We start from the raw sequence: 22857 nt of genomic DNA on the forward strand, positions 1-22857 counted from the left end.
GCTACCTATGTAGCTCCAATAATACTTTTTGATGCTGGTGTGAGGTGCCCTAATTTCCTTAGAGCTGCAGGCAGGTTTATAGACTTGAATCAGTAGTTTTGTTAGGGCCATGCGTGGCTTGGCAACAATGACATAAGTATATTTTTGTTTTACAGTTTGAAGAAATCCTTTGCTTTGTTCCTGTTCCCTACTTAGTGGATGAATTTCAACATTGTATTTAAAAGCAGACTTGGAAATGGAATTTCTGTAGATTGCTCAGTGTAGTATTTACTGTGGTACTAAGGATTAATCTTACTGTGTGTTTATCACCTCGTGTATTTTACTTTTCCAATACAAAAATGGGGTGTGTATCTCAGAAGATAGAGCATCAAGCCCAGAGTAAGTATCTAATGTTTTTTGTTCTACGCTGCAGATTACATGGATTGGGTGGATTGCATGCAGCCAATGTTGCTTCTCTCTGCCATTCTTAATAGATAGTAGGAAGAATGTGTATAGAGTCAGTTATTTAGATATTTAGAAGCTGTGGGAAAAAAGACTCAATCCTAAAAGTCCAGGCTCGTTATTTCTTTATCCAAAGTCAACCCCATTGCTAGGAGGATCTGAACTGGTAATTGATAGCTGTTCTTTTACCAGTTAGTTACTCCTGCTGTGCATATGGTCTTAGTTGCCTTTTGTCTGTTAGCGGGGAGAAGAAGAAAGTAAAGGACGGTGAGGTCATGGTGTTGATATCATCGTACTAGAGTGAATATGCAGCGAAGGCACCTCATATTCTGGTCTTATCTAGGTTGACTTTCCACCCAAGGAAATCACTTTTTTGTTGTGATGATACTTCTAACATGCTTTTAGAAAAAATTCCTCTCGGTTAAAATGTGCTTGTTCTCACAAAGTGCTCTCTTCTGGAAATCATGTTAAGCTGTATTTGCTCAATATACTTGTGCCATGGTTGTTCCTGACATATTTAGAAGACAGAAAATAGAGAATAGTTAGAATCCATAGCTCTTATAACTCATTTCAAATTCCTTAGAACTTTCCTCTATGGAGAGTGGGTTAGAGATTAAAGCCCCAAATATTTCTTCTATCCTGGAATAATCAATCATAGAAGTTGCTTTTCATAGAAGACAGAGCTGGCTTGCTAGAGTTTTCTGCTTGTTTGAGCAGTGTCTTCCAAATGAAGTAGATTAGATACTTGCCATATATGAAGGCTGATGTGTGGATCATCTTTTCAGTTTGGGGTAGAGACCCTAGTTTATAAAGTCCAAATCACTGACCGTAAGATAGTCTTCCAAAGTAAATCATGCCTTTGGTATATGCTAACATGCTTTTCAAAACAAATGCCAAAGTTTCTAAGTAACGAGATAGAATAATGCCAGCGTAGGCCATGTACAAAGATTATTCAGTTCAAACATAAACTGCCTTTTCCTGATACTTTTCCTGTAAAGATTCCTGATACTTGTGGTTTCTAGATTTGGAAAGGAGATAGCACCTAGTACTTGGAATTAATTGCTGCACCTCAGCATAAAATGGAATGAAGTTTTAAGAACCACAACTGAATTGAAGGGTTAGGTATCTCTGCCAAACATATGAATTAGTAGTATTGTTTAAGGCTACATGGATTAACTGTTATTGGTGCCCCCATAACAACCACATTTCTTTTAATATTTGATTTAGATTTTTGTGCCCAGGATATTCCAAATTCTCTTACAAATGTGAAGAGTATTTTACGAACAGATAAATTCTATAGTGGCTTAAGATTTTAGGGCTTTAGTGACTGAAGTGTGCTTCATATTCATAAGCAAAAACAGGTACAAAACAAATGTAATGTCTTTGGTAAGATCATTGTGGAAGTAAATATTGATGTACTTAGTACTTTTTTTTGTACGTGCAGCTCTGCCCCCAACCCCACTCCCTCCCCCCCACCCCTTTTTTTTTTTTTTGAGAAAGTGTCTTTATTATGTAGTCTTGGCTGTCCTGGAACTCACTACATAGACTGGGCTGGCTTGGAAATCAGAGACCCGCCTGCCTCTTGTCTCCCCAGTGCTGGTATTAACGGTGTGCCCAACCCTGCCCTGTGTATTTAGCACTTCAATTTATCGACCTGGTTGACATTACTTATGCTTTTCTTTCTTAGATCTAAATGCCTTTGTACCATTTTCTTTTACTGGAATAATTTTTAGTATTTCTAATTGCTGGTTATGTGATGGATGAACTGTCCTTTGTTTGACCCTTATTTAAAAACTTATTTTGTGGAAGTTGTGCATATGAATAGCAGCACTTCCTTATTTGAGAGTCATTTTTGCTCTCTATAGAATGTCATGATAAAAGTGATTCTCCAGCAGCGTACCAGTGACACTGTTTCTGTCTACTGGTTGCATGATTCTTAAAAAAGAATCTGCTGTCATTCTCCATACTAGGAATTGCTTTTACAGTTAGTTAGTAGTCAGTGTTGGTTCAAACTTGGAGATATAATTTGTCTTATGTTTTCTTGTTTGTTGGGCTTATATATATTATTACTATTTAGTCTTCAGATACCACTGCTTCTACAAAATAGATGCCATTATTTCATAAAAGTGTGTGTGTGTGTGTGTGTGTGTGTGTGTGTGTGTGTGTGTGTGTGTGTGTGTTTCCTCACTTGGAAACTTGAACACACATATGTTATTTGTGTGCTGGAAATTGCCTTTACCTCATTGAGAGTTTGCCTTTTCCAGTCTTGTTATTTTAAAAACATTTCACTTTTGTGGGGTTCTGCCTGACATGTCAAATAGTCCTGGATAGGGAGTGAGAATTGAGAAAAAAACTGCTAGGAAAAACAGAGACATGAAAGACACAGGATAGGTTTGGGAGGGCTCTGAGTCAATACCTCAGCAGCCCAGAATTTTTTTTCACAGCTTTTTTTTTTATACCCAAAGCAAACAGGGCAAAAGACCGCTTACCATGGTTCAGGGAACATGCAAGCATAAACACCTCTTAAAAAACATCTAGTAACTGCTATGGATATCGTTCTATATAAATAAAACACTGATGGCCAGTGACCAGACAGAAAGTATAGGCGAGACACGGAGAGAGGAGAATTGGGGAAACAGAAAAAAGGGGAGAGAGACACTACAGCCACCGCCAGGACAAGCAGCATGTAAGACGCCGGTAAGCCACCAGCCACGTGGCAAGGTATAGATTTATAAAAGTGGGTTAATTTAAGATTAAAGAAAAAACAGTTAGCAAGAAGCCTGCCATGGCCATACAGTTTATAAGTAATATAAGTGTCTGAATGATTATTTTATACTTGGATTATGGGACTGCGGGGCTTGGTGGAAGCTGGAGAGAAGCCCTTCAGCAACAAGTAACCACGCCTTTGGCCAATCATCTGTTATCAAGTCTTATGGAGCAAAGATAAGCTTGAACTCCCTGACCTTGAGTCAAGATGGAATCAAGCCACAAGCTGGAGTCACTGTGGCTCCCACAAACTTTAATCAACTATGGATTTTATTTACTTATTTATCATTTTAGTTATTTATTCTCTTGTGGGATGGATGGGGACAAGAGTCTTACTGTATATCTCTGGATGGCTTGGAACTCATCCTCAACTTGTTTTATCCAGGCCCTGAGTTTTTCCTCTCTGTTGTATCCTGGAAATTTCTTTTCTTTAAAATGAATAAGTTGAGACTGGATAGATAGTTTGGTGCTGAGTTCAAGCCTTCATCCTAACATTGTTGAGTGGACAGCTGTACCAAGTGTGTACCCATACTTTCAAACATATACACACATCATACATTTGCACACACATTTCACTACTACCAAGCTGGTTCAGTTGTCTTCTGTGGGCTTTTAGTTCTTATATATAGACAGATAGTAGTAAATCCTGATTCTATACTCTCTTAGCCAAAAAATATGCATTTCTTCTGTGAGTGAGAATCACCCAACAAGTATATATCATAGCCCAACTACCAGCTTTTCATTTATTTTAATGAGAAATAATATTTCAGCATTAATGTGTTTGGCTTGTAAGTAGTAAATCATGTGAATATTAGAAATGTTTGTCTTTGAAGTTATAAAAATATGAGTAAAAGAGGCTTTTCATTGACAAGATAGGTACAAATTAATAAAACCACTTAAATCTCTCAATATCTGTGATATTTTTTATTACTCATACTTTACAGCTGCATTAATAAGATGCAAACGTAGCATTCAAACTACCATGTAACTTTTCAAATCATGTGTCAAATATAGGCTCTAATTTTTTTTTTTTTTAAGTATGTATTGGTGTTTGACCTGCATGAGGGTGTCAGGTGCCCTGGAACTGGAGTTACAGACAGTTGTTAGCTGCCATGTGGGTTCTGGGATTGAACCTGGTTCCTCTGGAAGAACAGCCAGTGCTCTTAACCACTGAGCAATCTCTCCAGACCCCATAGGCTCTATTCTTGAAGATACTTCCTCTGGGGGAGAGGAGGGGAAAGACAAAGGGATAGCCATTGTCTTAGGAACTGAGCCATGGGTGAATTCCACCCACGCTCACTGAGCACCTTGGTGTTCTGCCTGTCTGCGGTCCCTCAAATCATGTACACCAATATATATGTTCCCTTCTTCCAATTTTTATGTAACGAATGGCTTTTTTGTTCCTCATAAACTAACAGTAGATAAAAAGGGAAAAACCTTCAGCTTAATTCATTCAAAATACATGAGTATATGAAAGCCCTGGTGGAATCCTCTGCTATTAGAGTTTTATATCTTTATGGGCAAGAGAAGGCTCCTGAGGTCTCAGACCCCTGAGAACAATTCTGCCAGCTGGTCTTAGTGGTACTCCTAGGCAGGTCTGTGGTAATGTTGTGACTTTGTCTTTATTTTTCAACAGTGGTCTGAACATATTTGTGGCTAGAGGGCAAGGATAAAGGTGTATGCTGCCTCATAGTTAGTTCCATGCTATTCTTGCTTTGGGAGACGGGTATTGTTGCAGTCTGTGGCTTAACCTTAGGCTTAAATCTTTTCTTAGAGAACATGTTCACAAGGTGAGAGCAAGGGCCCTAGTGTGTCTCAGATGCATAGTATAGAGCAGGTGAGCTCTTGGTTTGTTTCTGCAGTGGAATGTGTATGCTCTATTACCTGGAGGATTTACCATGTGCCTTATTTAGATTCCATAGCTAGGTTTTCCCTGGGGATCTTTATTCAGACCTCAGTCCTGTGCTATCACAACACCTCCAATTTCCTATCTTGCAGTAGACCCTAGCTCACAGTTTGGCAGCTTGAAACTGTTCAAGCAAATAGCCTGAAAGGTGAAATGAACCCATTTCTCTCCCATTCTGTCTTAGAATTTTTAACTGCCTGACAGATGATTTCTTACAACCAGATCTGTCTTTGTTTTGTTAGGGGGTGTTGGTGGGGTTGGGTTATAGAAGTCTTTTCCATTACTCCAATCCATTGAGCCTCGGTGTCTTTCTCACAATTCATTGCCTACTTTGTTCTGCATAAGCAGTCTTAAGGTACAACTCAGGCTTTTGTTAAGGGAAAGGCTCATATATTTCAATGCTTAGTCACTGGAGAACGGAACCCTTTGATAGAATTAGAAGGTGTAGCCATGTTGGAGGAAGTAAGTCACAGGGTAAGGACTTTGGGGTTCAAAAGTCAATGTCAGGCCCAATCTCTGTCTCTGTCTCTCTCGCTCTCTCTCACTCTCTCTAGCTCTCAAGGACTTCTCAAGCACCATGTCTGCCATGCCTGCTGACATGATGATAATGGACTAAGCCTCTGAAATTGTATTTAAAGTCATGGCAGTGTACACATTTGGGCAGGTGGATCTCTGTGAATTCAAGGTCAGCCTGGTCTACTACAAAGCAAGTTCTAGCACAATTAGTACTGTTAGCAAAGAAATCCTTTCTCACGCAACTTCCAACCAACACACACACAAAAGAATTGCCCTGCCATGGCCTCTGTTCACAGCAATTAATAAGATGTATGGTGAATGTAGTTTGTTGGTGAAGCACTAGTTTATTATGCCTGGGTGATGGTTTTCCCTTACTCTCTTTACTTTCTTTCCTTGGGGCCATGATTAGGAAGTGATGGGAAGGGCTGCTGTCTCTTTGTTCTCTGATCTTGGGTGGAATTTACTTGTTCTCTCCGGGTTCTCCACCTTTGAGGAGGTTTCTCTTACTCCACCCTTCTCAAGTTCTCCCTCCACTGCTATCACCCTACCCATTGGTTCTCAACCTTCCTAATGCTGGGATTCCTCATGTTGTGGTGACCCCTCAATCACAAAATCACAAAATTATTTCATTGCTACTTCATAACTGTAGTCTTGCTACTGTATGAAATAAAATATAAATAGTGATGTAAATCTGTTATGCAACCCTCAAAGGGGTTGAGACCCATAAGTCAAGAACTGCTGACCCAAGGGGCCCTCTAAAGTGAGTGAGGACCAAAGATGGACTCATCAATCATTTAAACAGTCCTGGTTGGTGTGTGGTACTGACCACCATTAACCCATTGTTGACTGGGCCTCAAAGCTCACCCTTTAAGAAGGTCTGACATTCAATTCCCTGACTGGCTTCCACAGAGGGTTGGAAGAGGCTAAAGGCTGCTATGCTCACTCCAGCCATCTGATAAGCATTTGAGGCAGGAGGGTTTGTGGGAGAAGATGAAATCAAGTTGTAGTGAAACATTCTTTCCCATGGGGAGCTTCAGAATTTACACAATTCCATGGTTTAGAAAAATTAGCTGTAGTTCGAGCAGGATGCTCTCCATATCCATGGGTACCTTCACCAGGAGCGTGAAATTCTAGCCTGACAAAGTCAGGGGTCTGCAACAAGCTGGGCAGGCCCAACTGGACAGTCTTGAACCACAGTAGCTAGTCTAGCTAGCTATTGGCATTAAAAAAATAACCTATCTCCATACCAGACAAGGGACCTCTAGAATGCTTCTGCTGTCAATCAATCTTTATTTCCAACCCAGGCCAAGATGTTCTCAGAGGCAGTGCAGTAGCATTTGCATGACCTTTTCATCTGTAGGAGGAAACAGATCCTGGACAGAGTTCTGGTCTCTTATCTTGTGATTTATTTATTTGAGATAGATTTTTTTTTTTTTAAATGATCACCATTGCGGGGTGGTGGTCCATGTTTCAGTGCGACTATGAAGGACATTGGAGAATTCTGGGATTTTAGTTCTGTCCTCTCACCTTTACACGTACTCTGGGGAACCAGCTGAGGTTGTCAGCTTGTGGAGTTAAGTGCTATTACCCATCTTTCCTGCCTTGAATTTCTGTGTTTGCATGTGCAATGTGTGTGTGTAAGCAACAGAGTACACAGGTAGTAATAATCAGAGGATGGCTTCTATCCTTCCATTAGAGTGAACTCATGCTTGTGGGTCAAGTGCCTTTTATACTCTGAGCCATGCTATAGGCCCAGAGATTTAATTTTGAACTGGAAATTCTACTGTCTTCTCCCAAATTAGTTGGGATAACAGATGTGCTCCATCACGCCCAGCTTTAATTTTCCATTTTTAAGTATGTGTATATGTCTTAAGAAAAAGTGTGTGGTCACATGTTTTCCAACCTGAAGAGGCTAAGGGAGGAGGATCTGGAATTCTAGGTCACCTTGGGTCACATAGCAAAACCTAAGCCAGCACCTTTCTAGGTTTTTTTTTTTCTTTTTCTTTTTTTTTAAGTGAAACTATTTTACAGTAGAAATTTTCCTTTCTGCTAAATGTAGGGCTTTGTCTAGTGATGATGGCTCTACAGGTTATCACAGCGTCCTTGTTTATGCACACTTTAAATGTGGGATGGTGGGGATTACAAAGTTAACATATTGACAGCAATAGTTTTAGTTATTAGTTATTTCCAAGGACAAATTTTTAGTCACTTATGGGAATGCATATTTAATCCTATATTTTCCTAAAGTCCAAGTAAACACAGACTTCTATTAATTTGGTTTATTTAAGGAAAATTATTAGAGCCTCTGAAGCAATTTTAGTACTGCTGAGGCCATTTTGTCGCTTCAGAGATCAGATTGCAGGGATATCAGTTCCAAGTTACATGCAAATTAGGGTCTGGCATGCTTTGTGGTTTCCATGGAGACCTGGGCACTTCCTGCCTTCTCTTTTACGGTTCTTTGAAATATGAACTGATGACACATGCTTTTGTTCTCCTTTACATACCCCTAGCGGACAAATCTATACATCACCTTGACATCTTTGAATAGATTGGCCATCCTGGAACATTTTATCAGTCTCCAAATCTTCCATGCTGAAATTTAGTTTGAAAGGATTCACATTCAGATGAAAGAAGCTAGATGTAGATTTGTAAGGGTTTGGAGTTAACCAGGATTGTGGTGGAGGTGACAGCCCTAAGTGTCACTTGTGAATCACATAGGTATACTCACGTGGGGGTTATTAGACACACACACTTTTTTACACTTGCAGAATGTTATGTGGTGGTAGTGCCTTATATGGCTACTAAGCTCAATTAATAGCAGTGCAACTAAGTGTTCAGAATGAGATGATGAGTGCTCTTTGATGCTCGTTCCCTTCTGCCCACCAACAAGGGAAGGGAGCAACCAGCATGACTTGTTTCCAGTAGCCTTTGGCTCATTCTTTTCACTTGAAATTCAAAGAGGAGATAGAAGTAATAGATGGTGTGTGCACCCCCTCCCTCAACCCCCAATCTTTATGAAAAATACCAGACAAGACTTTTCTCCCTTGCTGTATGGTCATTGGCTTTGTTTTGCAGAGTGGATAGAGTCTTCATAGATTTCCTTAAAGCTAATTTCACACAGGGTTGGTATAAGTCAGTACCACCAGTGCTTTGCTTTTCTCCTGTGTTTGTGTCACAAGGGGTGTTGTCATGACTGTGTCCCTTTGATGCTCAGATTTTCAGAGTGTGGCTGTTAACTCCTGGACAGATGGGATAGTCCTTGTTTATCTTTCTATTTTCTGTGCCTGTTAAGAGTATCTGGTGTGTGACAAACATTTGTATTTTGAGAATAAACAAATTCTAAGGGTAGCTAAATAAAGTACAAGAAAATGCTTGTAAAGGAGCCATCATAATTTCAGAAGCACACAATCCTACTTAACAACAGTTCAGATCTTTTGTCAGTCTATCAAATTAGAGTGGAGTGTATGTGTATAATCCTCACTTGTTCTTTCTGTGTATAGTAAGGTGTTGGTCTGTCTTCTGTCCACCTCCACCTGACTTTCCGTTGACACTGTATTCTCCCACATTAAAACTTTGTAACTCTCAATATAGATACTGAGATGGACCATATAAATGTAATTTCCCTCTGAGTAAGTTCCCTCATAGTAAGTCCCTTTCCTATCCACTTTGACAACAGTGTCAGTCCTCTTCAAAGTAAAAGCAGAGACTTGTCAGCAGCTATCTTTACTTAGTGAGTCAAGAGAACTTGCCATCCTCTTGTCTGATGGTCCCATTGGTTTCTCCTGTCACACTAACTTCAGGTGGACTTCCGTTCTCTTGTGCTTTTCAAGATCTAGTCGTCCTGCCTGCTTGCCTGCTTTTTCTTCTCAAACCTGCAATGGTTCTTCTGCTGCATTTGCCTCCACAGGGCTGGAATTAAAGGTATATACCACCACAACCAGCTACCTAATTTCAATTCATTCATTTGTTTGTTGCGTAGACACCGTCTCGCCTTGAACTCTGAGATTGCCTGCCTTTGCTGGGATTATGAGCGTCTGCTACCACCGCCTGGCCTGAGTTAATTTTTTGAAGAAAGTTTCCATAAAGTTTAAAAACCATAATGAGTGTTATTTATGAAGCTGTCCTTTTGTAGAATTAAAACATAGAAGACCCATCAGAGTACCAGAGTTAGTATCTTAGATGTTTTCTGAGGGCTTTTAGGTGCCCAGCTGGAAATGATTTTCACTAGGCTCAGTTACAAATTCCTGAAGCTGGAACCATCTCCACACTTCCCAGGACTGATAGACAGGAGTGTGTGGGGATTGGCAGCCTGTTGACACACATAGCTAAAGATGGATGCCTCCTAAATCAAAGAGATTAGGGCATATTTAGGATTGTAGAAGGAGGAGAGTAATTAAACTTCTTCTAAAACCCTCCTTCCCCCATCTCTCTAAGCAAGATTCTACGTTGGCCATTTTACTGGCAGAAGAATTTTGCCAAGGCCAGCAGTAAGAAAAAATGGACTTAATGTCAATCAGGGACTTGGGTGGTAGAGAAGGGTGCAGTCACTTCCCCGGCAGTTGAGGAATGTATTTGGTTTTCTCACCACCTGCTTCATCTGGGTTCCTACTTGTAGCCTTTCTTCCTCCCTCTGCTTCTTGGGAAAAATACTATCCGTTCCCTTCTGCCTTGTGCAGAATAGTTTGAAAATAGTTACAAAGCGTATTTTCCCCATAGTATGCTTTCCATCTTCATTGTAATAGTTTTTTCAGATTTGGGGTGGTTGGTGCTAATGCAGGAGCTGAGGGATAGTCCAGTGAGTGCTTATAGGAAGCTTCACAAAAAGTTTTTCATCATTTTGAAGAACTCATTAAAACTGTGTTTGAGGCTGGGCTCAAAGATGTCTTCTTTTCTCTGAGAGTATTTAAGCAGAGCCAAAATGACTGGGCTTCTGTTGAGGAGACCTCAGGTATGTATCTTTGGGGCTGTAGCCTTCCTTGGAAGTTTAAGATGCACAGAGGAAGACTGGCTTTGTGGTTTTATTGTTTCATGTCTGCACACAAGGCTGAAGTAAAGGTGTAATAAGAAGTGGGCTGAACAAAGTTTCCCAGCTCTTCAAACTTGCTGAAGACAAGGGTGGTTTATTTACCTTGATCCCTGCTTAGGAATTTGGTCTTTTGCAGATGTTTCTTTAATAAAGGTTAGAAATTATAACTGCGTTTGTGCACATGGCATCAGTGACTTCACTGGTGAAGAGGAGGGCTTGTTATGTTTTTGTTACACTCTAGTCTCACTATAAGGTTTGTTGTGATTGGCCTTTGCTAAAGGCCTTATGAACCTGGTGGACCTATTGCCTTAGTGTCTCAGCACAGAGACAGGACTCTGGAAAATGAGCTTTAAGGTATTATGATCTCAACAGCTGAGCTACATCTGTACTAGAAGCTTGATGGTTCAATGGCTGAGATAATATTTGACACCCTATTTGTGTGTCATAGAATGTCATTTTGTTTTCATCTGAAGTTTTTTATTTTTCTGATGTTTTAGTCAGAAAACATTCTTATCAGACCCATCAGTGAAGCTGTGGCTACCCAAGGTTGGCATGGTTGTTCTGTACTTGTTTTCTGCAAATATATTGCTGCTGTCCACAAATGTGACCTTTATTATGCCTGTAGTAGTCTTTTTTTATATATTTCTTTCCATAGAGTCAGTTGTTTCTGATCTCAAAATACTGGAAATTCTACAATTAACGCCATTCACGAGTTTTAAATGCTGCTTCCATTCCATATCGTGTATGGGCTCTCAGCATTTTTCTCTTAGTATCAGTTCGTTGTCCAGTTTAGCCATGTATATATACTACCTGCGTTAGTTACTGTTACCTCAGTTGTAACCTCCAAGGCCTATGTTGTAGTAATTCTCATTTTGTCCTAGAATGGCCTCACAGTAGTAGAGCGTGATGGTGTGGCAGTTTTGAATATGCCAGTGATTAGTCTTGACTAAAGGAAAGAAACACCGAGTATGCTGACCTTGCTGAAGTTGTACAAGGAGAAAACAAAATACTGTAGTTTTCATAAGGTTTAGCATAATCCCTGGCTTCTGACATCCACTAGGTATTTTGGAATGTCACCATGGCGTGGGCTGCAGGGACACAACTGTAGTTTACACACATGGAATCAGATAAAAGTCTTGTAATGTAAAGTCAGACTGGCCCTGGAAGCTGGAGACAGAGTATTGTGAGTAGTGTGCCTGAGTTGAACCCTGCCCTGCACTAAAGCCCATTCCACAGTTTGGTTTTTTCTGACAGTGCTGTTAAGTTTTTTGCTTTCTGACCTGTATACAACCTAAACCTTAGCAAGAATAAAGGCTGTTGAAATTTTGGCCATTCTCAGCAGTGAAGGTGATTTTTCACATCACCTTTCCATGTTGACTACATTTCCAAATGCTGCCATTTCCTTTTATTTTTATTTAAATACGTATGGCACTGATGTCTCTTAGAATTGTTGTGCCAGGTGCCAATGACATGGTTCCATACTAGAGATGGTGGGTTTCCTGTATACGGAGAACTCCCATTTCCTAGTGTGAGAATGTGCCGTGTGCCGTGCTCCAACCAAATCATGAGGGGTTTGAGGAGGATTACTGGAATGAGTGAGCTGTGACAGATTCTTCAATTAAAATCACACTTCTCATCTTGAGACATTTGTTATACAATTCAGACTTGTTTTACAAATGTAGCAAGAGATGGCATGTGAACGGTAAGGAATCTTTTTACATGGAAGTAACAGAATAGAAAACTACAGTATTTGTTTGGTGATTACTTAGGTATTTTGTACCTAGATACTTTAGTATTTGGAACTAGTTACTTAGCATAAACAATAAACCTTTGTAATTTTCTATTAAACAACTGCTATCAAAGTCCCGAAATAAATTCTTTAGGATTACTCCTTAAAATTTATTGGCACTGTGTAACATCCTCCCCCCCCCCCCTTTGGTGGTATAATCACCTCCTTTCATGCATATCAGCATTTCAGCTGTGGGCTGTTTTATTTATTTATTTATTATTTATTTATTTATTTATTTATTTATTATTTATTTATTTATTTAAAAACCCTTATAGAGTCTGGAGAGATGACTCAGCAGTTGACAGCACTAACTGCTTTTCCAGTATAACCTGGTTCAATCCCCAGCACCCACATGGCAGCTGACAACTTCAGCTGGGGGATTTAATAACCTTTTTTGGCCTTAATGGGCACTGTGTTCACATGTACACACATGCATGTAGAATAAAAGGAAAAGGTTCTTAATGTGATAGTCCCGATTGTTTTCAATACTAGCTGATACCTTGAGTTGTAATGGAATTGGTGGGAGAAGATATTTCTGTGTTCATGTTCCTGCTTTCCTTAAACAGCACCTAGGTCATTTTTCTGGTACCAGATGTTATTGAAGGTCCTAAAAAGTGACCAATGTCAGGCAATGCTTGTTATAATTTAGATTTCCTTTTTAGCAAAGAGTTTAAATGCCAGCCTACAACATTTTCAGTAGGTAATGAAAATATCTGGGATGTGTTTTATTTTCCTTTAAGTGTATGTACACAGACACACACACACACACACACACACACACACACACACACACACACACACACACACACCAACTTTCTATTAAAGGGAACTTAGAGGAAGAGTATGAAAGAAGTGTTGGCCTGCTCTGCTTTCTGTGGGGCTGGTTAGTGTTGTGAGCAACATCATCTGGATGTGCTGTGTGCAATTCCATTTTGCAGTTACTTGCAGTGCTGAGTTGGAGGCCAGGGCTTCCTGTACTGTTTCACCATTGGTTCTACCCCAGCCCTGTACTGGATTTTAGAATCTCACCTAATGTGAGATTCTAAATATTCTAAATATTTTGAATGTTTATGTGGGAAGTTTCTGTACAATTGAGTTTTCATTCAGGCTTTTAGGATTCTATTGACAAAAAAGAATGAATGAACTGAGTTGTGTGGTAGACTATAGTATCCCCTTCCCTCTTCTTCCCTCTCCTCCCTTCTCCTCTCCTCTCCCTCTCCTCCCCTCCCCTCTCCCCCTCCTCTTTTCTTTTCCCTGGAAACATAATTCTCACAAGGTCATTCATTCCCTCTCCTTCCCAGCTATTCTCTTTGCCAGGAGATGGCTGCCAGGGGATTTTTGGCAGCTTGCAGTTGGGTTTTGAGTAACCTAAATTGAAAAACTAGCTAGGGTTTTTGAAATGATATTTTTAAAACTACATTGGCAATCCCACCTCAAGTGTGAGTAGAAAGGCAAATGAACATTTAACTGGCACAGCTAGGCTTTTGAAACAGTGTCCTTTGGATAATTTGCTAACACCTGTACCTCCCGTAATAGAGTAAGAGTTTCTTTAGCCAGATCTGTCTAAACTCCAAAGACCCTTCCTTCCATGTGCTGTTCTTTTGACTCTTACCCTGTTTTGCTCTCTTTTCCCTTAAGGTTTCGCTCATTCTCTTGGGACTTTCATGAAATCTTTAGCTTTGTTGAGAAGAATGCTTGTAAGTCAGTGCTGCCTTTGAAAGTTGGATCATGATGAGGAGGTTCTGCACTTTCGTTTGGTGGAATATGCAGCTTTGCCTAGAGGGTACACACAGACTGACACAAACTGAGTGACCTGTGGCAATTGTAACCGACAAACAAGGCTTTGTTGCTACTTTGCCAGCTAATAGTGATTCCTCTCCCTTGGCATAGTTGCTTTCTAGAACCCCAAAGAACTCTGTCACAATTTTTTCTTCATTGTGAGTGACATTTGTGATTCTAGGCAGGCTTGGTTCTTTGACATTTCAGGTTATAAGATTCATTACTTTGCTTGCTGCTATCACCTAGCCTGAGATTTTTTTGTGCCAGTAAATGTTTAACTTGAAGTTGTCCTAGCTCTTATGTATTAAATTTCTAACTTTTGACCATCTTTTCTCAATTTCTTTGTAAGAATAGTGAAGGACCCCTCTCTGCTCTCTCTTATGTATTTATAATAGTGTGCCTGAGGAGGCTGGGTGTTTATAAGTAGAACTACTCAGTCCTTGCAAGGAGGATGTTGGGATTATCACCATTACTTTAAAAGTTTAGGAATTGTGATTTCCTTCTTGAAAGGTGCGTTGTTTTCTGACTCCTCAGCTTTCTGGAATGCTCGCTGTATTCTGTGACCCTGGTTTGTTGTTTGACCTCTCAATTGAGGCGCCTGGCACTGGTGAGTGAGCAGCTGGAACTACCCCTTCTTTCACTGAAGAGAGAGAGAGGCCTTGCTTAGAAACAGAACCTAAACTATCACTCTGTTATTTCTGTTCGTTTATTTCGTTGTTTTTGTTTTTTAATATTTTTTGAGACAGGGTAGCCCAGGCTGCTCTGAAGTTCACAGTCCTGCACCAGCTCCTTAATATTGGGATTATAGGCATGAGCTGCTGTGCCTGGCTTATTTATTTTTAATACCCTGTGAAAACCAAGGCTCACATTGATTAAAAAATGAAGTTACTTGAGCCAAACCCAAGTTGTAGCTTTTCCCGGTGCCTGCTGGACCAAGCCAAATCTCTTAAGGAGTCATTGGGAGGGGATTTCCCAACAGAAAGTTCTCTAAGGCAAATCCAGCTATAGTAAACCTTTCATTCTGAATAGCCCTTTATATAATTTAATTAAGTTAAAGGCTGCAAATATTTAATATCCTGTGCTTTTCATAAACGATTTCATCTCTTTATATGTAAAGTGTTTATGTCCCCTCAGTCTGTGAATCAGTATGGCTAGATTTCAAGACATACTGCAAAGCAAAAAGACTTCTGTGCAGCAAAACCTTTTCTGTAGCCAAGTGACCTCTCCTCTGTCATCGTGTTATATTCTTAACTGCTGATTCAGTTTTGGCAACAGGGATGAGATGGAATATCATCGGTGGCTATGTTACACAGTGTGGGTGAGATGGTGTTTGCTGGCCTCTGAGTTCATGTGAGGAGGATATGTTTATATACCACAGAGGACATTTATAGCTATCCTGTGTGTTTTGCCCGCCACTGCAGTCGCATTTGAATTTGGTGGGCAGCTTGCCCCGCCCGGTAGATGATGTCTCCTGTCCCCACATTTCTCATGCACACACATTAGCGCACTCTTGTTTCTTTGAGCAGCTGCCAGGTTTGTAGTGTATGTGTATGTCTTGGGTAGAATAGAGTGGGTAATTATTTTGAGGATGGAAACACAGGATTTTTTTTTTTTTTTCCTATTTGAATAGGCCTTTCAGCAAGTTGGCAATGTGACAGGGTCAGCTCCCATAGAGAGAGGAGCCACGTTGGTCATTTTGTATTTGCCAGGTGCTGTTTCTCATTTTTGATTGAACAGATCTTCCCTCGTACCTTCCTTACCCTTTGCTTGGAGTTGGGATGTAATTTAAATAATTGGATTTAACAGATTACAAGTTTAATATTGGAAAATTGACTAATGAATGTTTTGGTATGCACATCTCTTAACAAGGTACCAGCTCTGCTTAGCCTGAATGGTATGTTTCCCTTTCCCTCATTGTGTGCACACACTTTGGTTTGGAGACTATTAGAAGTTTCAGTGGAATTCAGTCAACTTAGGATTGGCTATTTTGCTCTAGTGTGTATTGCCCTAGAAATAGATGGTCACACATAGAGAGTAAGGTAATCATGTACTGTAGATGGCTGAGGAAACCTAAAAGGAGGACTCATGTGAGGCTCCTTATGGAAAACTGTCCAGTAAGCTTTCAAATCTATCTTTGAGAAAGGACAGGAAAGAGATAGGAAATCCATATGTACCTTTTGTACTCACCCGTGGATTTTATTTATGAGCCTTTTCTCAATTTGTTAACTTTCAAAATAATAGTTGCTGATTTATTTATTTACTGTTCTTTGGATCTGAACATAAGCAGGGCCAAGAAGCATTGAGAGCTGCTTCCCCAATTCAGTACATATTTATTCACATAAAAAATGCTATAATACTTTTGTTTGTTTGTTTTGTTTTTTCGAGACAGGGTTTCTTTGTGTAGCTTTGGAGCCTGTCCTGGAACTCTGTAGACCAGGCTAGCCTCAAACTCATAGAGACCCACCTGTCTCTGCCTCCCAAGTGCTGGGATTAAAGGTGTGCGCCACCACCACCTGGCTGATTTTATTTTATTTTTAAAATTAAAAAAAAAAAATACCCTCAAAGACTTTCTAAAAGATTTTGTGTGCGTGTGCGTGTGTGTGTGTGCGCGCGCGCGTGTGCGCGCGTGCTCACTGACTTAGACTGGGAAGACAAGAGAGAGCCTCAGGTATTCTTATTATGTCTTTGCCTCCCCAAGTACTGGGATTATAGACTGGAGTCATAGCCCTCAATACACCTTTTTACATGGATATTTTGGCTTAGACTCAGGTCCTCATTGTAGCTAGAGTTTTCCTGCCTTGCCCACAGTCAGGACAAAATCTCTGTCACCCGCCAGTGCCACAGCCGCTCAGACCCAACCAAGTAAACACAGAGATTTATATTGCTTACAAACTGTATGGCCGTGGCAGGCTTCTTGCTAACTAACTGTTCTTATATCTTAAATTAATCCATTTTCATAAATCTATACCTTGCCATGTGACTCGTGGCTTACCGGCATCTTCACATGCTGCTTGTCATGGCGGCGGCTGGCAGTGACTCCCTCTGCCTTCCTGTTCTCTCAATTCTCCTCTCTGTTAGTCCCACCTATACTTCCTGCCTGGCCACTGGCCCATCAGTGTTTTATTTATTGACCAATCAGAGCAATTTGACATACAGATCATCCCACAGCACCTCATGTTTGTGCAGCAAACACTGACTGAGCCATCTCCCTATCCTCCCTCCATTGTTTGAACTGGTCTGTCTCAGTCTTCTTCCTGTTAGGATTTTGGGTTTGCATTATGCTTGGCCTCAAGGGGAAACAAATTTCACCTGGCTGTTGGTAGTACTACCTAATGCCAAATAAAAGGGAAATTGGAGACCCAGTGTGTTGCATGCAAATTTCAGGAATGGGAGGGGAAGGGAGAAATATACTGTCTCTTCACTGAAGTTCACGTGGCTTTATCAAGAAGTACAGGTGATGCCTACTTTAAATTGTAGGGCTGTCAGCCCATGTGGTTCATGACAGGAACCTCTTTCTTGGTCTATTAGACTGTGTCTTTGGTTGTGTGGCACATGATACCAGAAGAATCATACCCACACTTTATCTGGCTCTCTTGTTGGATGCTGGTGGTGATGAGCAGCCACATGGCCCAGTTACTTCTGGTTAGTAGTGACCACATGGATATTAGATAATTCTTGGTAGAACCAATATCTTTTTTGGATATAGTTCCAGTGGGTTGACCAGACCTTTCTTCACCTGGAACAGAGCTTTGGTCCTCCCTTCTTATTGCCTCCTGGATCTGCATCTGACAGTCTCCTACATCCAAGTAGTCCCCTAAGAACATTCATTCTGTTATGCTTGCCAACTGCCTCCTAAATAAAGGAATGAAGAATTGTGTACCTCTGGCAGCAATGTGGTATCCTCCCGGTCCTCGAGGACAATTATGGAAGTCTTGTCTTCTGCGTTACTTTTTAGGATGGCTGAGATCTCTGAGGTGACTTTTGAGATACAAACAACCCAGTGCCTTTTAAAAGTTAGCATTCTTTTCACTTCTCTGTCAAAAATACCAGGCTTAGAGTGTTATCTACCCTTTGCTTACATGGCTTGACTCTTTTTCCTCTCTGATTTTCTATACAACCAGAGGAAGCTTATTAACAACCCTCAAAACACCTGAGCTTTGATCATTTATCCTAAGCACCAGGTAGAAATACTAGCCTGGAGCTGTTCTTGGGACAATTTAAAGTCTTTTGATTCATGTATGCACACACTCATGCACCTTTATATACCAGTGAGGATGTGTAGTTCTGAGTCTTGGGGATCAGCTTTGGTAGTAAGCACCTTTCCCCCACTGAGCCATCTCACTGGCCACTGCTGCCCGGTAAAGTTCATGCTGCAGCTGGTCTCTGTTCCCCAGCCATGACTAAATTCAGGATGGTAGAGGTGAGTTACACAAGTTCATTTGAGACAGAGAAATGTGAACTAGGTCTCAGTGGACAGTAAGGGAAGGAAATTGTGTGTGTACTTGTGAAATAGTGGATGGAAAGCTAGGGTGCTATTCAATGTGTGACCTGGGGTAATTAGAGCCACTGATTCCTTGTGATCCAATGTTTTTCTTGTTGTGTTTGAAGCAGTCTCTATGGGGTCCTTGCTAGCATTGTACTGTATACATTCCTAGTGTACACACACTTTATACGTACACATAAAACAATAGCCCCTTAGACATATTTACTGCACTGTAAAGCAGGCTGTGGTTTATGAGAGAGCTGTAGAGCCTTAATTCCCAAGAGTTTGTTTGAGAGATTATCTTTTCTTTCTTCTTTATCATGGCTTTATTGCTGCATATAGGACCATGTCCTCCAGTCTCTGCCTAATTTAGTTTTCTTTTGCTGTTGCAGGCCCAGGCTGCAAGCACAAAGGAAGTTTGCTCAATCTCAGCCGAACAGTCCCAGCACAACTCCAGTGAAGACAGTGGAGCCTTTGCTACCCCCGCCAGCTACTCAAATTTCTGACCTCTCTAAAAGGAAGCCTAAGACAGAAGACTTTCTTACCTTTCTCTGCCTTCGAGGTAAGCTTGCAGGACAGATGACATCACTGTGTTGTTCTCATATCTCATTACCCTGTTTGATTTGAGGGCTCATTCTGGTTCTTTTTTAAAGATAGACTTTCACTATGTAACCCTAGCTGGACTTTGAATATGAGCCTGGCGTTGAATTTATAGAGATCTGCCTGCCACCACCTTCAGAAATTCTGGAGTTAAAAGATAGGTGGCACCATTCCCGGGCCGGCAGTTTTTTGCTTATTTTTCTCTATGTGTATGTTGTGTTTGTGTGTGTGTGTGTTTTGCTCCCACACACATGCCTGTGCACCACACATATGCAGTGTTTGAGGCAGTCAGAAATTATGAGTTCCCTGGGATTGGAGTTACAAATTGTTGGAAGCTACTATCTGGGTGATGGGACTTGAACCCAGGTTCTCTGCAAGAGTGTTCTTAACCCCTGAACCATTTCTTCAGTCTTACTTTTTGTGTTTTTGATAGTGTCTTAATATGTAGGTCTGACTGACCTGGAATTGATGATGTTATCTAGACCTGACTCAAAGTCTCAGAAATACCCCCCCCCCCCTCCCGTTCTGAGATTACAGATATGAGCTACCACGACCAGCTAGGAAAATGTTTGTGGGAGCCACAGTGACTCCAGCTTGTGGCTTGATTCCATCTTGACTCAAGGTCAGAGAGTTCAAGCTTGTCTTTGCTCCATAAGGCTTGATAACAGATGATTGGCCAAAGGCGTGGTTACTAGATGTTTTTTAAGAGGTGTTTATGCTTGCATGTTCCTTGAACCATGGTAAGCGGTCTTTTGCCCTGTTTGCTTTGGGTATAAAAAAAAGCTGTGAAAAAAATTCTGGGCTGCTGAGGTATTAACTCAGAGCCCTCCCAAACCTATCCTGTGTCTATATATTTTCTTCCATGTCTCTGTTTTTCCTAGCAGTTTTTTTCTCAATTCTCACTCCCTATCCAGGACTATTTGACAGGTCAGGCAGAACCCCACAAAAGTGAAATGTTTTTAAAAATAACAAGACTGGAAAAGGCAAACTCTCAATGAGGTAAAGGCAATTTCCAGCACACAAATAACATATGTGTGTTCAAGTTTCCAAGTGAGGAAACACACACACACACACACACACACACACACACACACACACACACACACACACACACACACACTTTTATGAAATAATGGCATCTATTTTGTAGAAGCAGTGGTATCTGAAGACTAAATAGTAATAATATATATAAGCCCAACAAACAAGAAAACATAAGACAAATTATATCTCCAAGTTTGAACCAACACTGACTACTAACTAACTGTAAAAGCAATTCCTAGTATGGAGAATGACAGCAGATTCTTTTTCAAGAATCATGCAACCAGTAGACAGAAACAGTGTCACTGGTATGCTGCTGGAGAATCACTTTTAACATGGCATTCTATGGAGAGCAGATGGGCAAGAATCAAGGACTGCCTGAGTGAGTAAGTAGAGCAGAAACTGTGTGTCTGTATGTACCACGTTTTTCTGTATGTGCATTGTTTTAAAAATCCTATCCCCTCTACTCTGGGTAGTTTGGGGCGGGGTATGTAATAATACCTGGAGAAAATTTACCAAGCACATAGCCTTGAAATTTCAATATTCAGACATAAGAGAATTGCTTTCTTATGTATCCAGTTACCTTTTCAGCAAAGTTCTAAATAAATGAAGCCTGGACCCGTGAGTGTATTCTCTACTTAAAGAACCACACAACAAAACACGCTGCTTTTTCTTAGCTGGTGTACCATGTGGATTCTTATTATACTCCTTTCCTATTTTTCTTACAGGTTTTCTTTAGATCCGAGCTATTAAAAATGAGCCACCTTAGTCTTTTGTTAGTCTTTGTTTAGACCCCCTCATAATTTTCCTTGTTTTACTGCATAAACCCTAGAGGATATATGTTGTATTTTGTCTGTCCTGGATCCTTGGTAGGCCCAACTGTTATAATGTTATGGCTTTGGGTATGGAAAGCTTGTATTTTGAAGTGTATAGGGGCTTTGTAGATGACCCTTGTAATGCTTCTTTAATAATTGAATTTCAAGTTACAAAAGTTGTTAAATTTTTTAATGGGTCGTGAAAGTGTTCCCATTTGTTTTGGAAAGATAGCTATACTTTCTGTGTTCAGTTTTGTGAAAGTCATGGAATTTGTCTAATTCCAGATTCCCATTGTGATATGTCTGTTATCAACAGCTATGGGATCTATGAGATCAACAGCTATGAGACTGCCTTTTGAGGCAGTCAGCATTTTGGAAACCTTTTTATTGTTCTTAGTCTGCTTGTTTGCTTCCTTTTTCTTCCCTTTTGAAAAATGACAGTAGGAGAGAAATTGGTCTTATTTTTTTTTTTAAATCTTATTAAAAATTCCCAATCCTCCTCCCTCTGTGCGTGTGTGTGCACCTGTGTGCTATGGCACACTCTCAGGTTCCCTTGTGTATTCTCTTAAAACGGAGTTGCAGGTCATGTTAGCTGTCATGTGGGTGGTGGAAACCAAATTGGTCTGGGAGGACAGGAAGTACCTAGCCATGTCTCCAACCCCCAACATTTCTTAAGTTAATGTTTTTTATAGGGAAGTCTTGCAATAAGTCAAATGCATGGAAGGGATATTTTTGGCCACAGACTTGAGTCATTTCTACAGATTTCATGTATTTCCCTTAATAGTTTTGAATATTGAAGAGACTTAAGTGATTGGGCCACAGGAAAGACGATGATTAGATTTCTTTAAACCTTATTTGTTAACCATCAATGATGACACTAGAGCCAAAAACCTCTCTCCTTTTAGTATAAACAAACACCTTGTGGCTGGAGATGTTATCAGTATAGGATTGCTGTAGTTAATGTACATACCACCTAGTAATTTGGGTTGGTAAGTTTCAGTGCACCATGAGACTGTCTGCCAAACTAGCAGGTCTTTTTGCTCCCCCTACTTAATGCCACACCCTAGAACTTCTGAAGGAAGCAGAGTGGAATGAACATTGAAGCAGGGCCTGAAATGTTCACCTGCTGTGCATTTATCTCTAAATAGCTGCTTTGAAGGGGAGCACATGTTTCTTGCCAGAGGCATAATTAGTATCTTCCAGGGTACATGTGATGAAGAGAGCCTCAGCCTCATATGTATGCTGTGAGCAGCTACTCAGTACCATTGCTGTATTTCCTGTCACCGATCTCGTTATTCTTAATGAGTTCTGTCTTTGTCTCTTTGTTCTGACCATAATTATTAAGAGATTTAAAAAGAGCTTAATGCAGCAGAGCAATGGCAGGTTAAATGATTCTCTTATTTACATTTTTCTTTTTATGGGGTATTGCAAACGAGGGGGTTCCCAACGGGGACTCATGAAACATACACAGCACACAGTTCATTCTTATGGCCATAGCTGTCACAGTGCAGCCTCCAGCTCTGCCCAGTGAATGGAGTCTTTGGAGGTATGGGAGGGGAATTGTATCCACAGTCCAGTGGTGGGGCTGACTCGACCAGACCCAGGCCACAGCAGCCTGAGGCCTGCGAGGGGGCAATACACAGCTCTCCCTCTAAGAGTACTTGGGTCCTGGATTGTTGATTTATGCCCCATTTAGCC

General features: G+C 40.6%; 1 protein-coding gene across 14 annotated transcripts in view; it reads left to right on the forward strand.

Annotated features, from left to right (window-relative positions):
• Window positions 1-22857, forward strand: part of Jarid2 (jumonji and AT-rich interaction domain containing 2) — a 193096-nt gene that overhangs the window by 123452 nt on the left and 46787 nt on the right. For all 14 annotated transcript variants that reach the window (XM_076573248.1, XM_076573251.1, XM_076573244.1 and 11 more), the window contains one exon: window positions 19099-19268. Coding sequence is in view for 8 of the 14 variants with exons in the window: in XM_076573244.1 (XP_076429359.1) it covers window positions 19099-19268 (170 nt within the window). In the remaining 6 variants the exon portion in view is untranslated. The remainder of the gene's footprint in view (window positions 1-19098; window positions 19269-22857) is intronic.

This window comes from Peromyscus maniculatus, chromosome 5, assembly GCF_049852395.1.
Source record: "Peromyscus maniculatus bairdii isolate BWxNUB_F1_BW_parent chromosome 5, HU_Pman_BW_mat_3.1, whole genome shotgun sequence".
In the NCBI taxonomy this organism is placed as follows: Eukaryota; Metazoa; Chordata; class Mammalia; order Rodentia; family Cricetidae; genus Peromyscus; species Peromyscus maniculatus.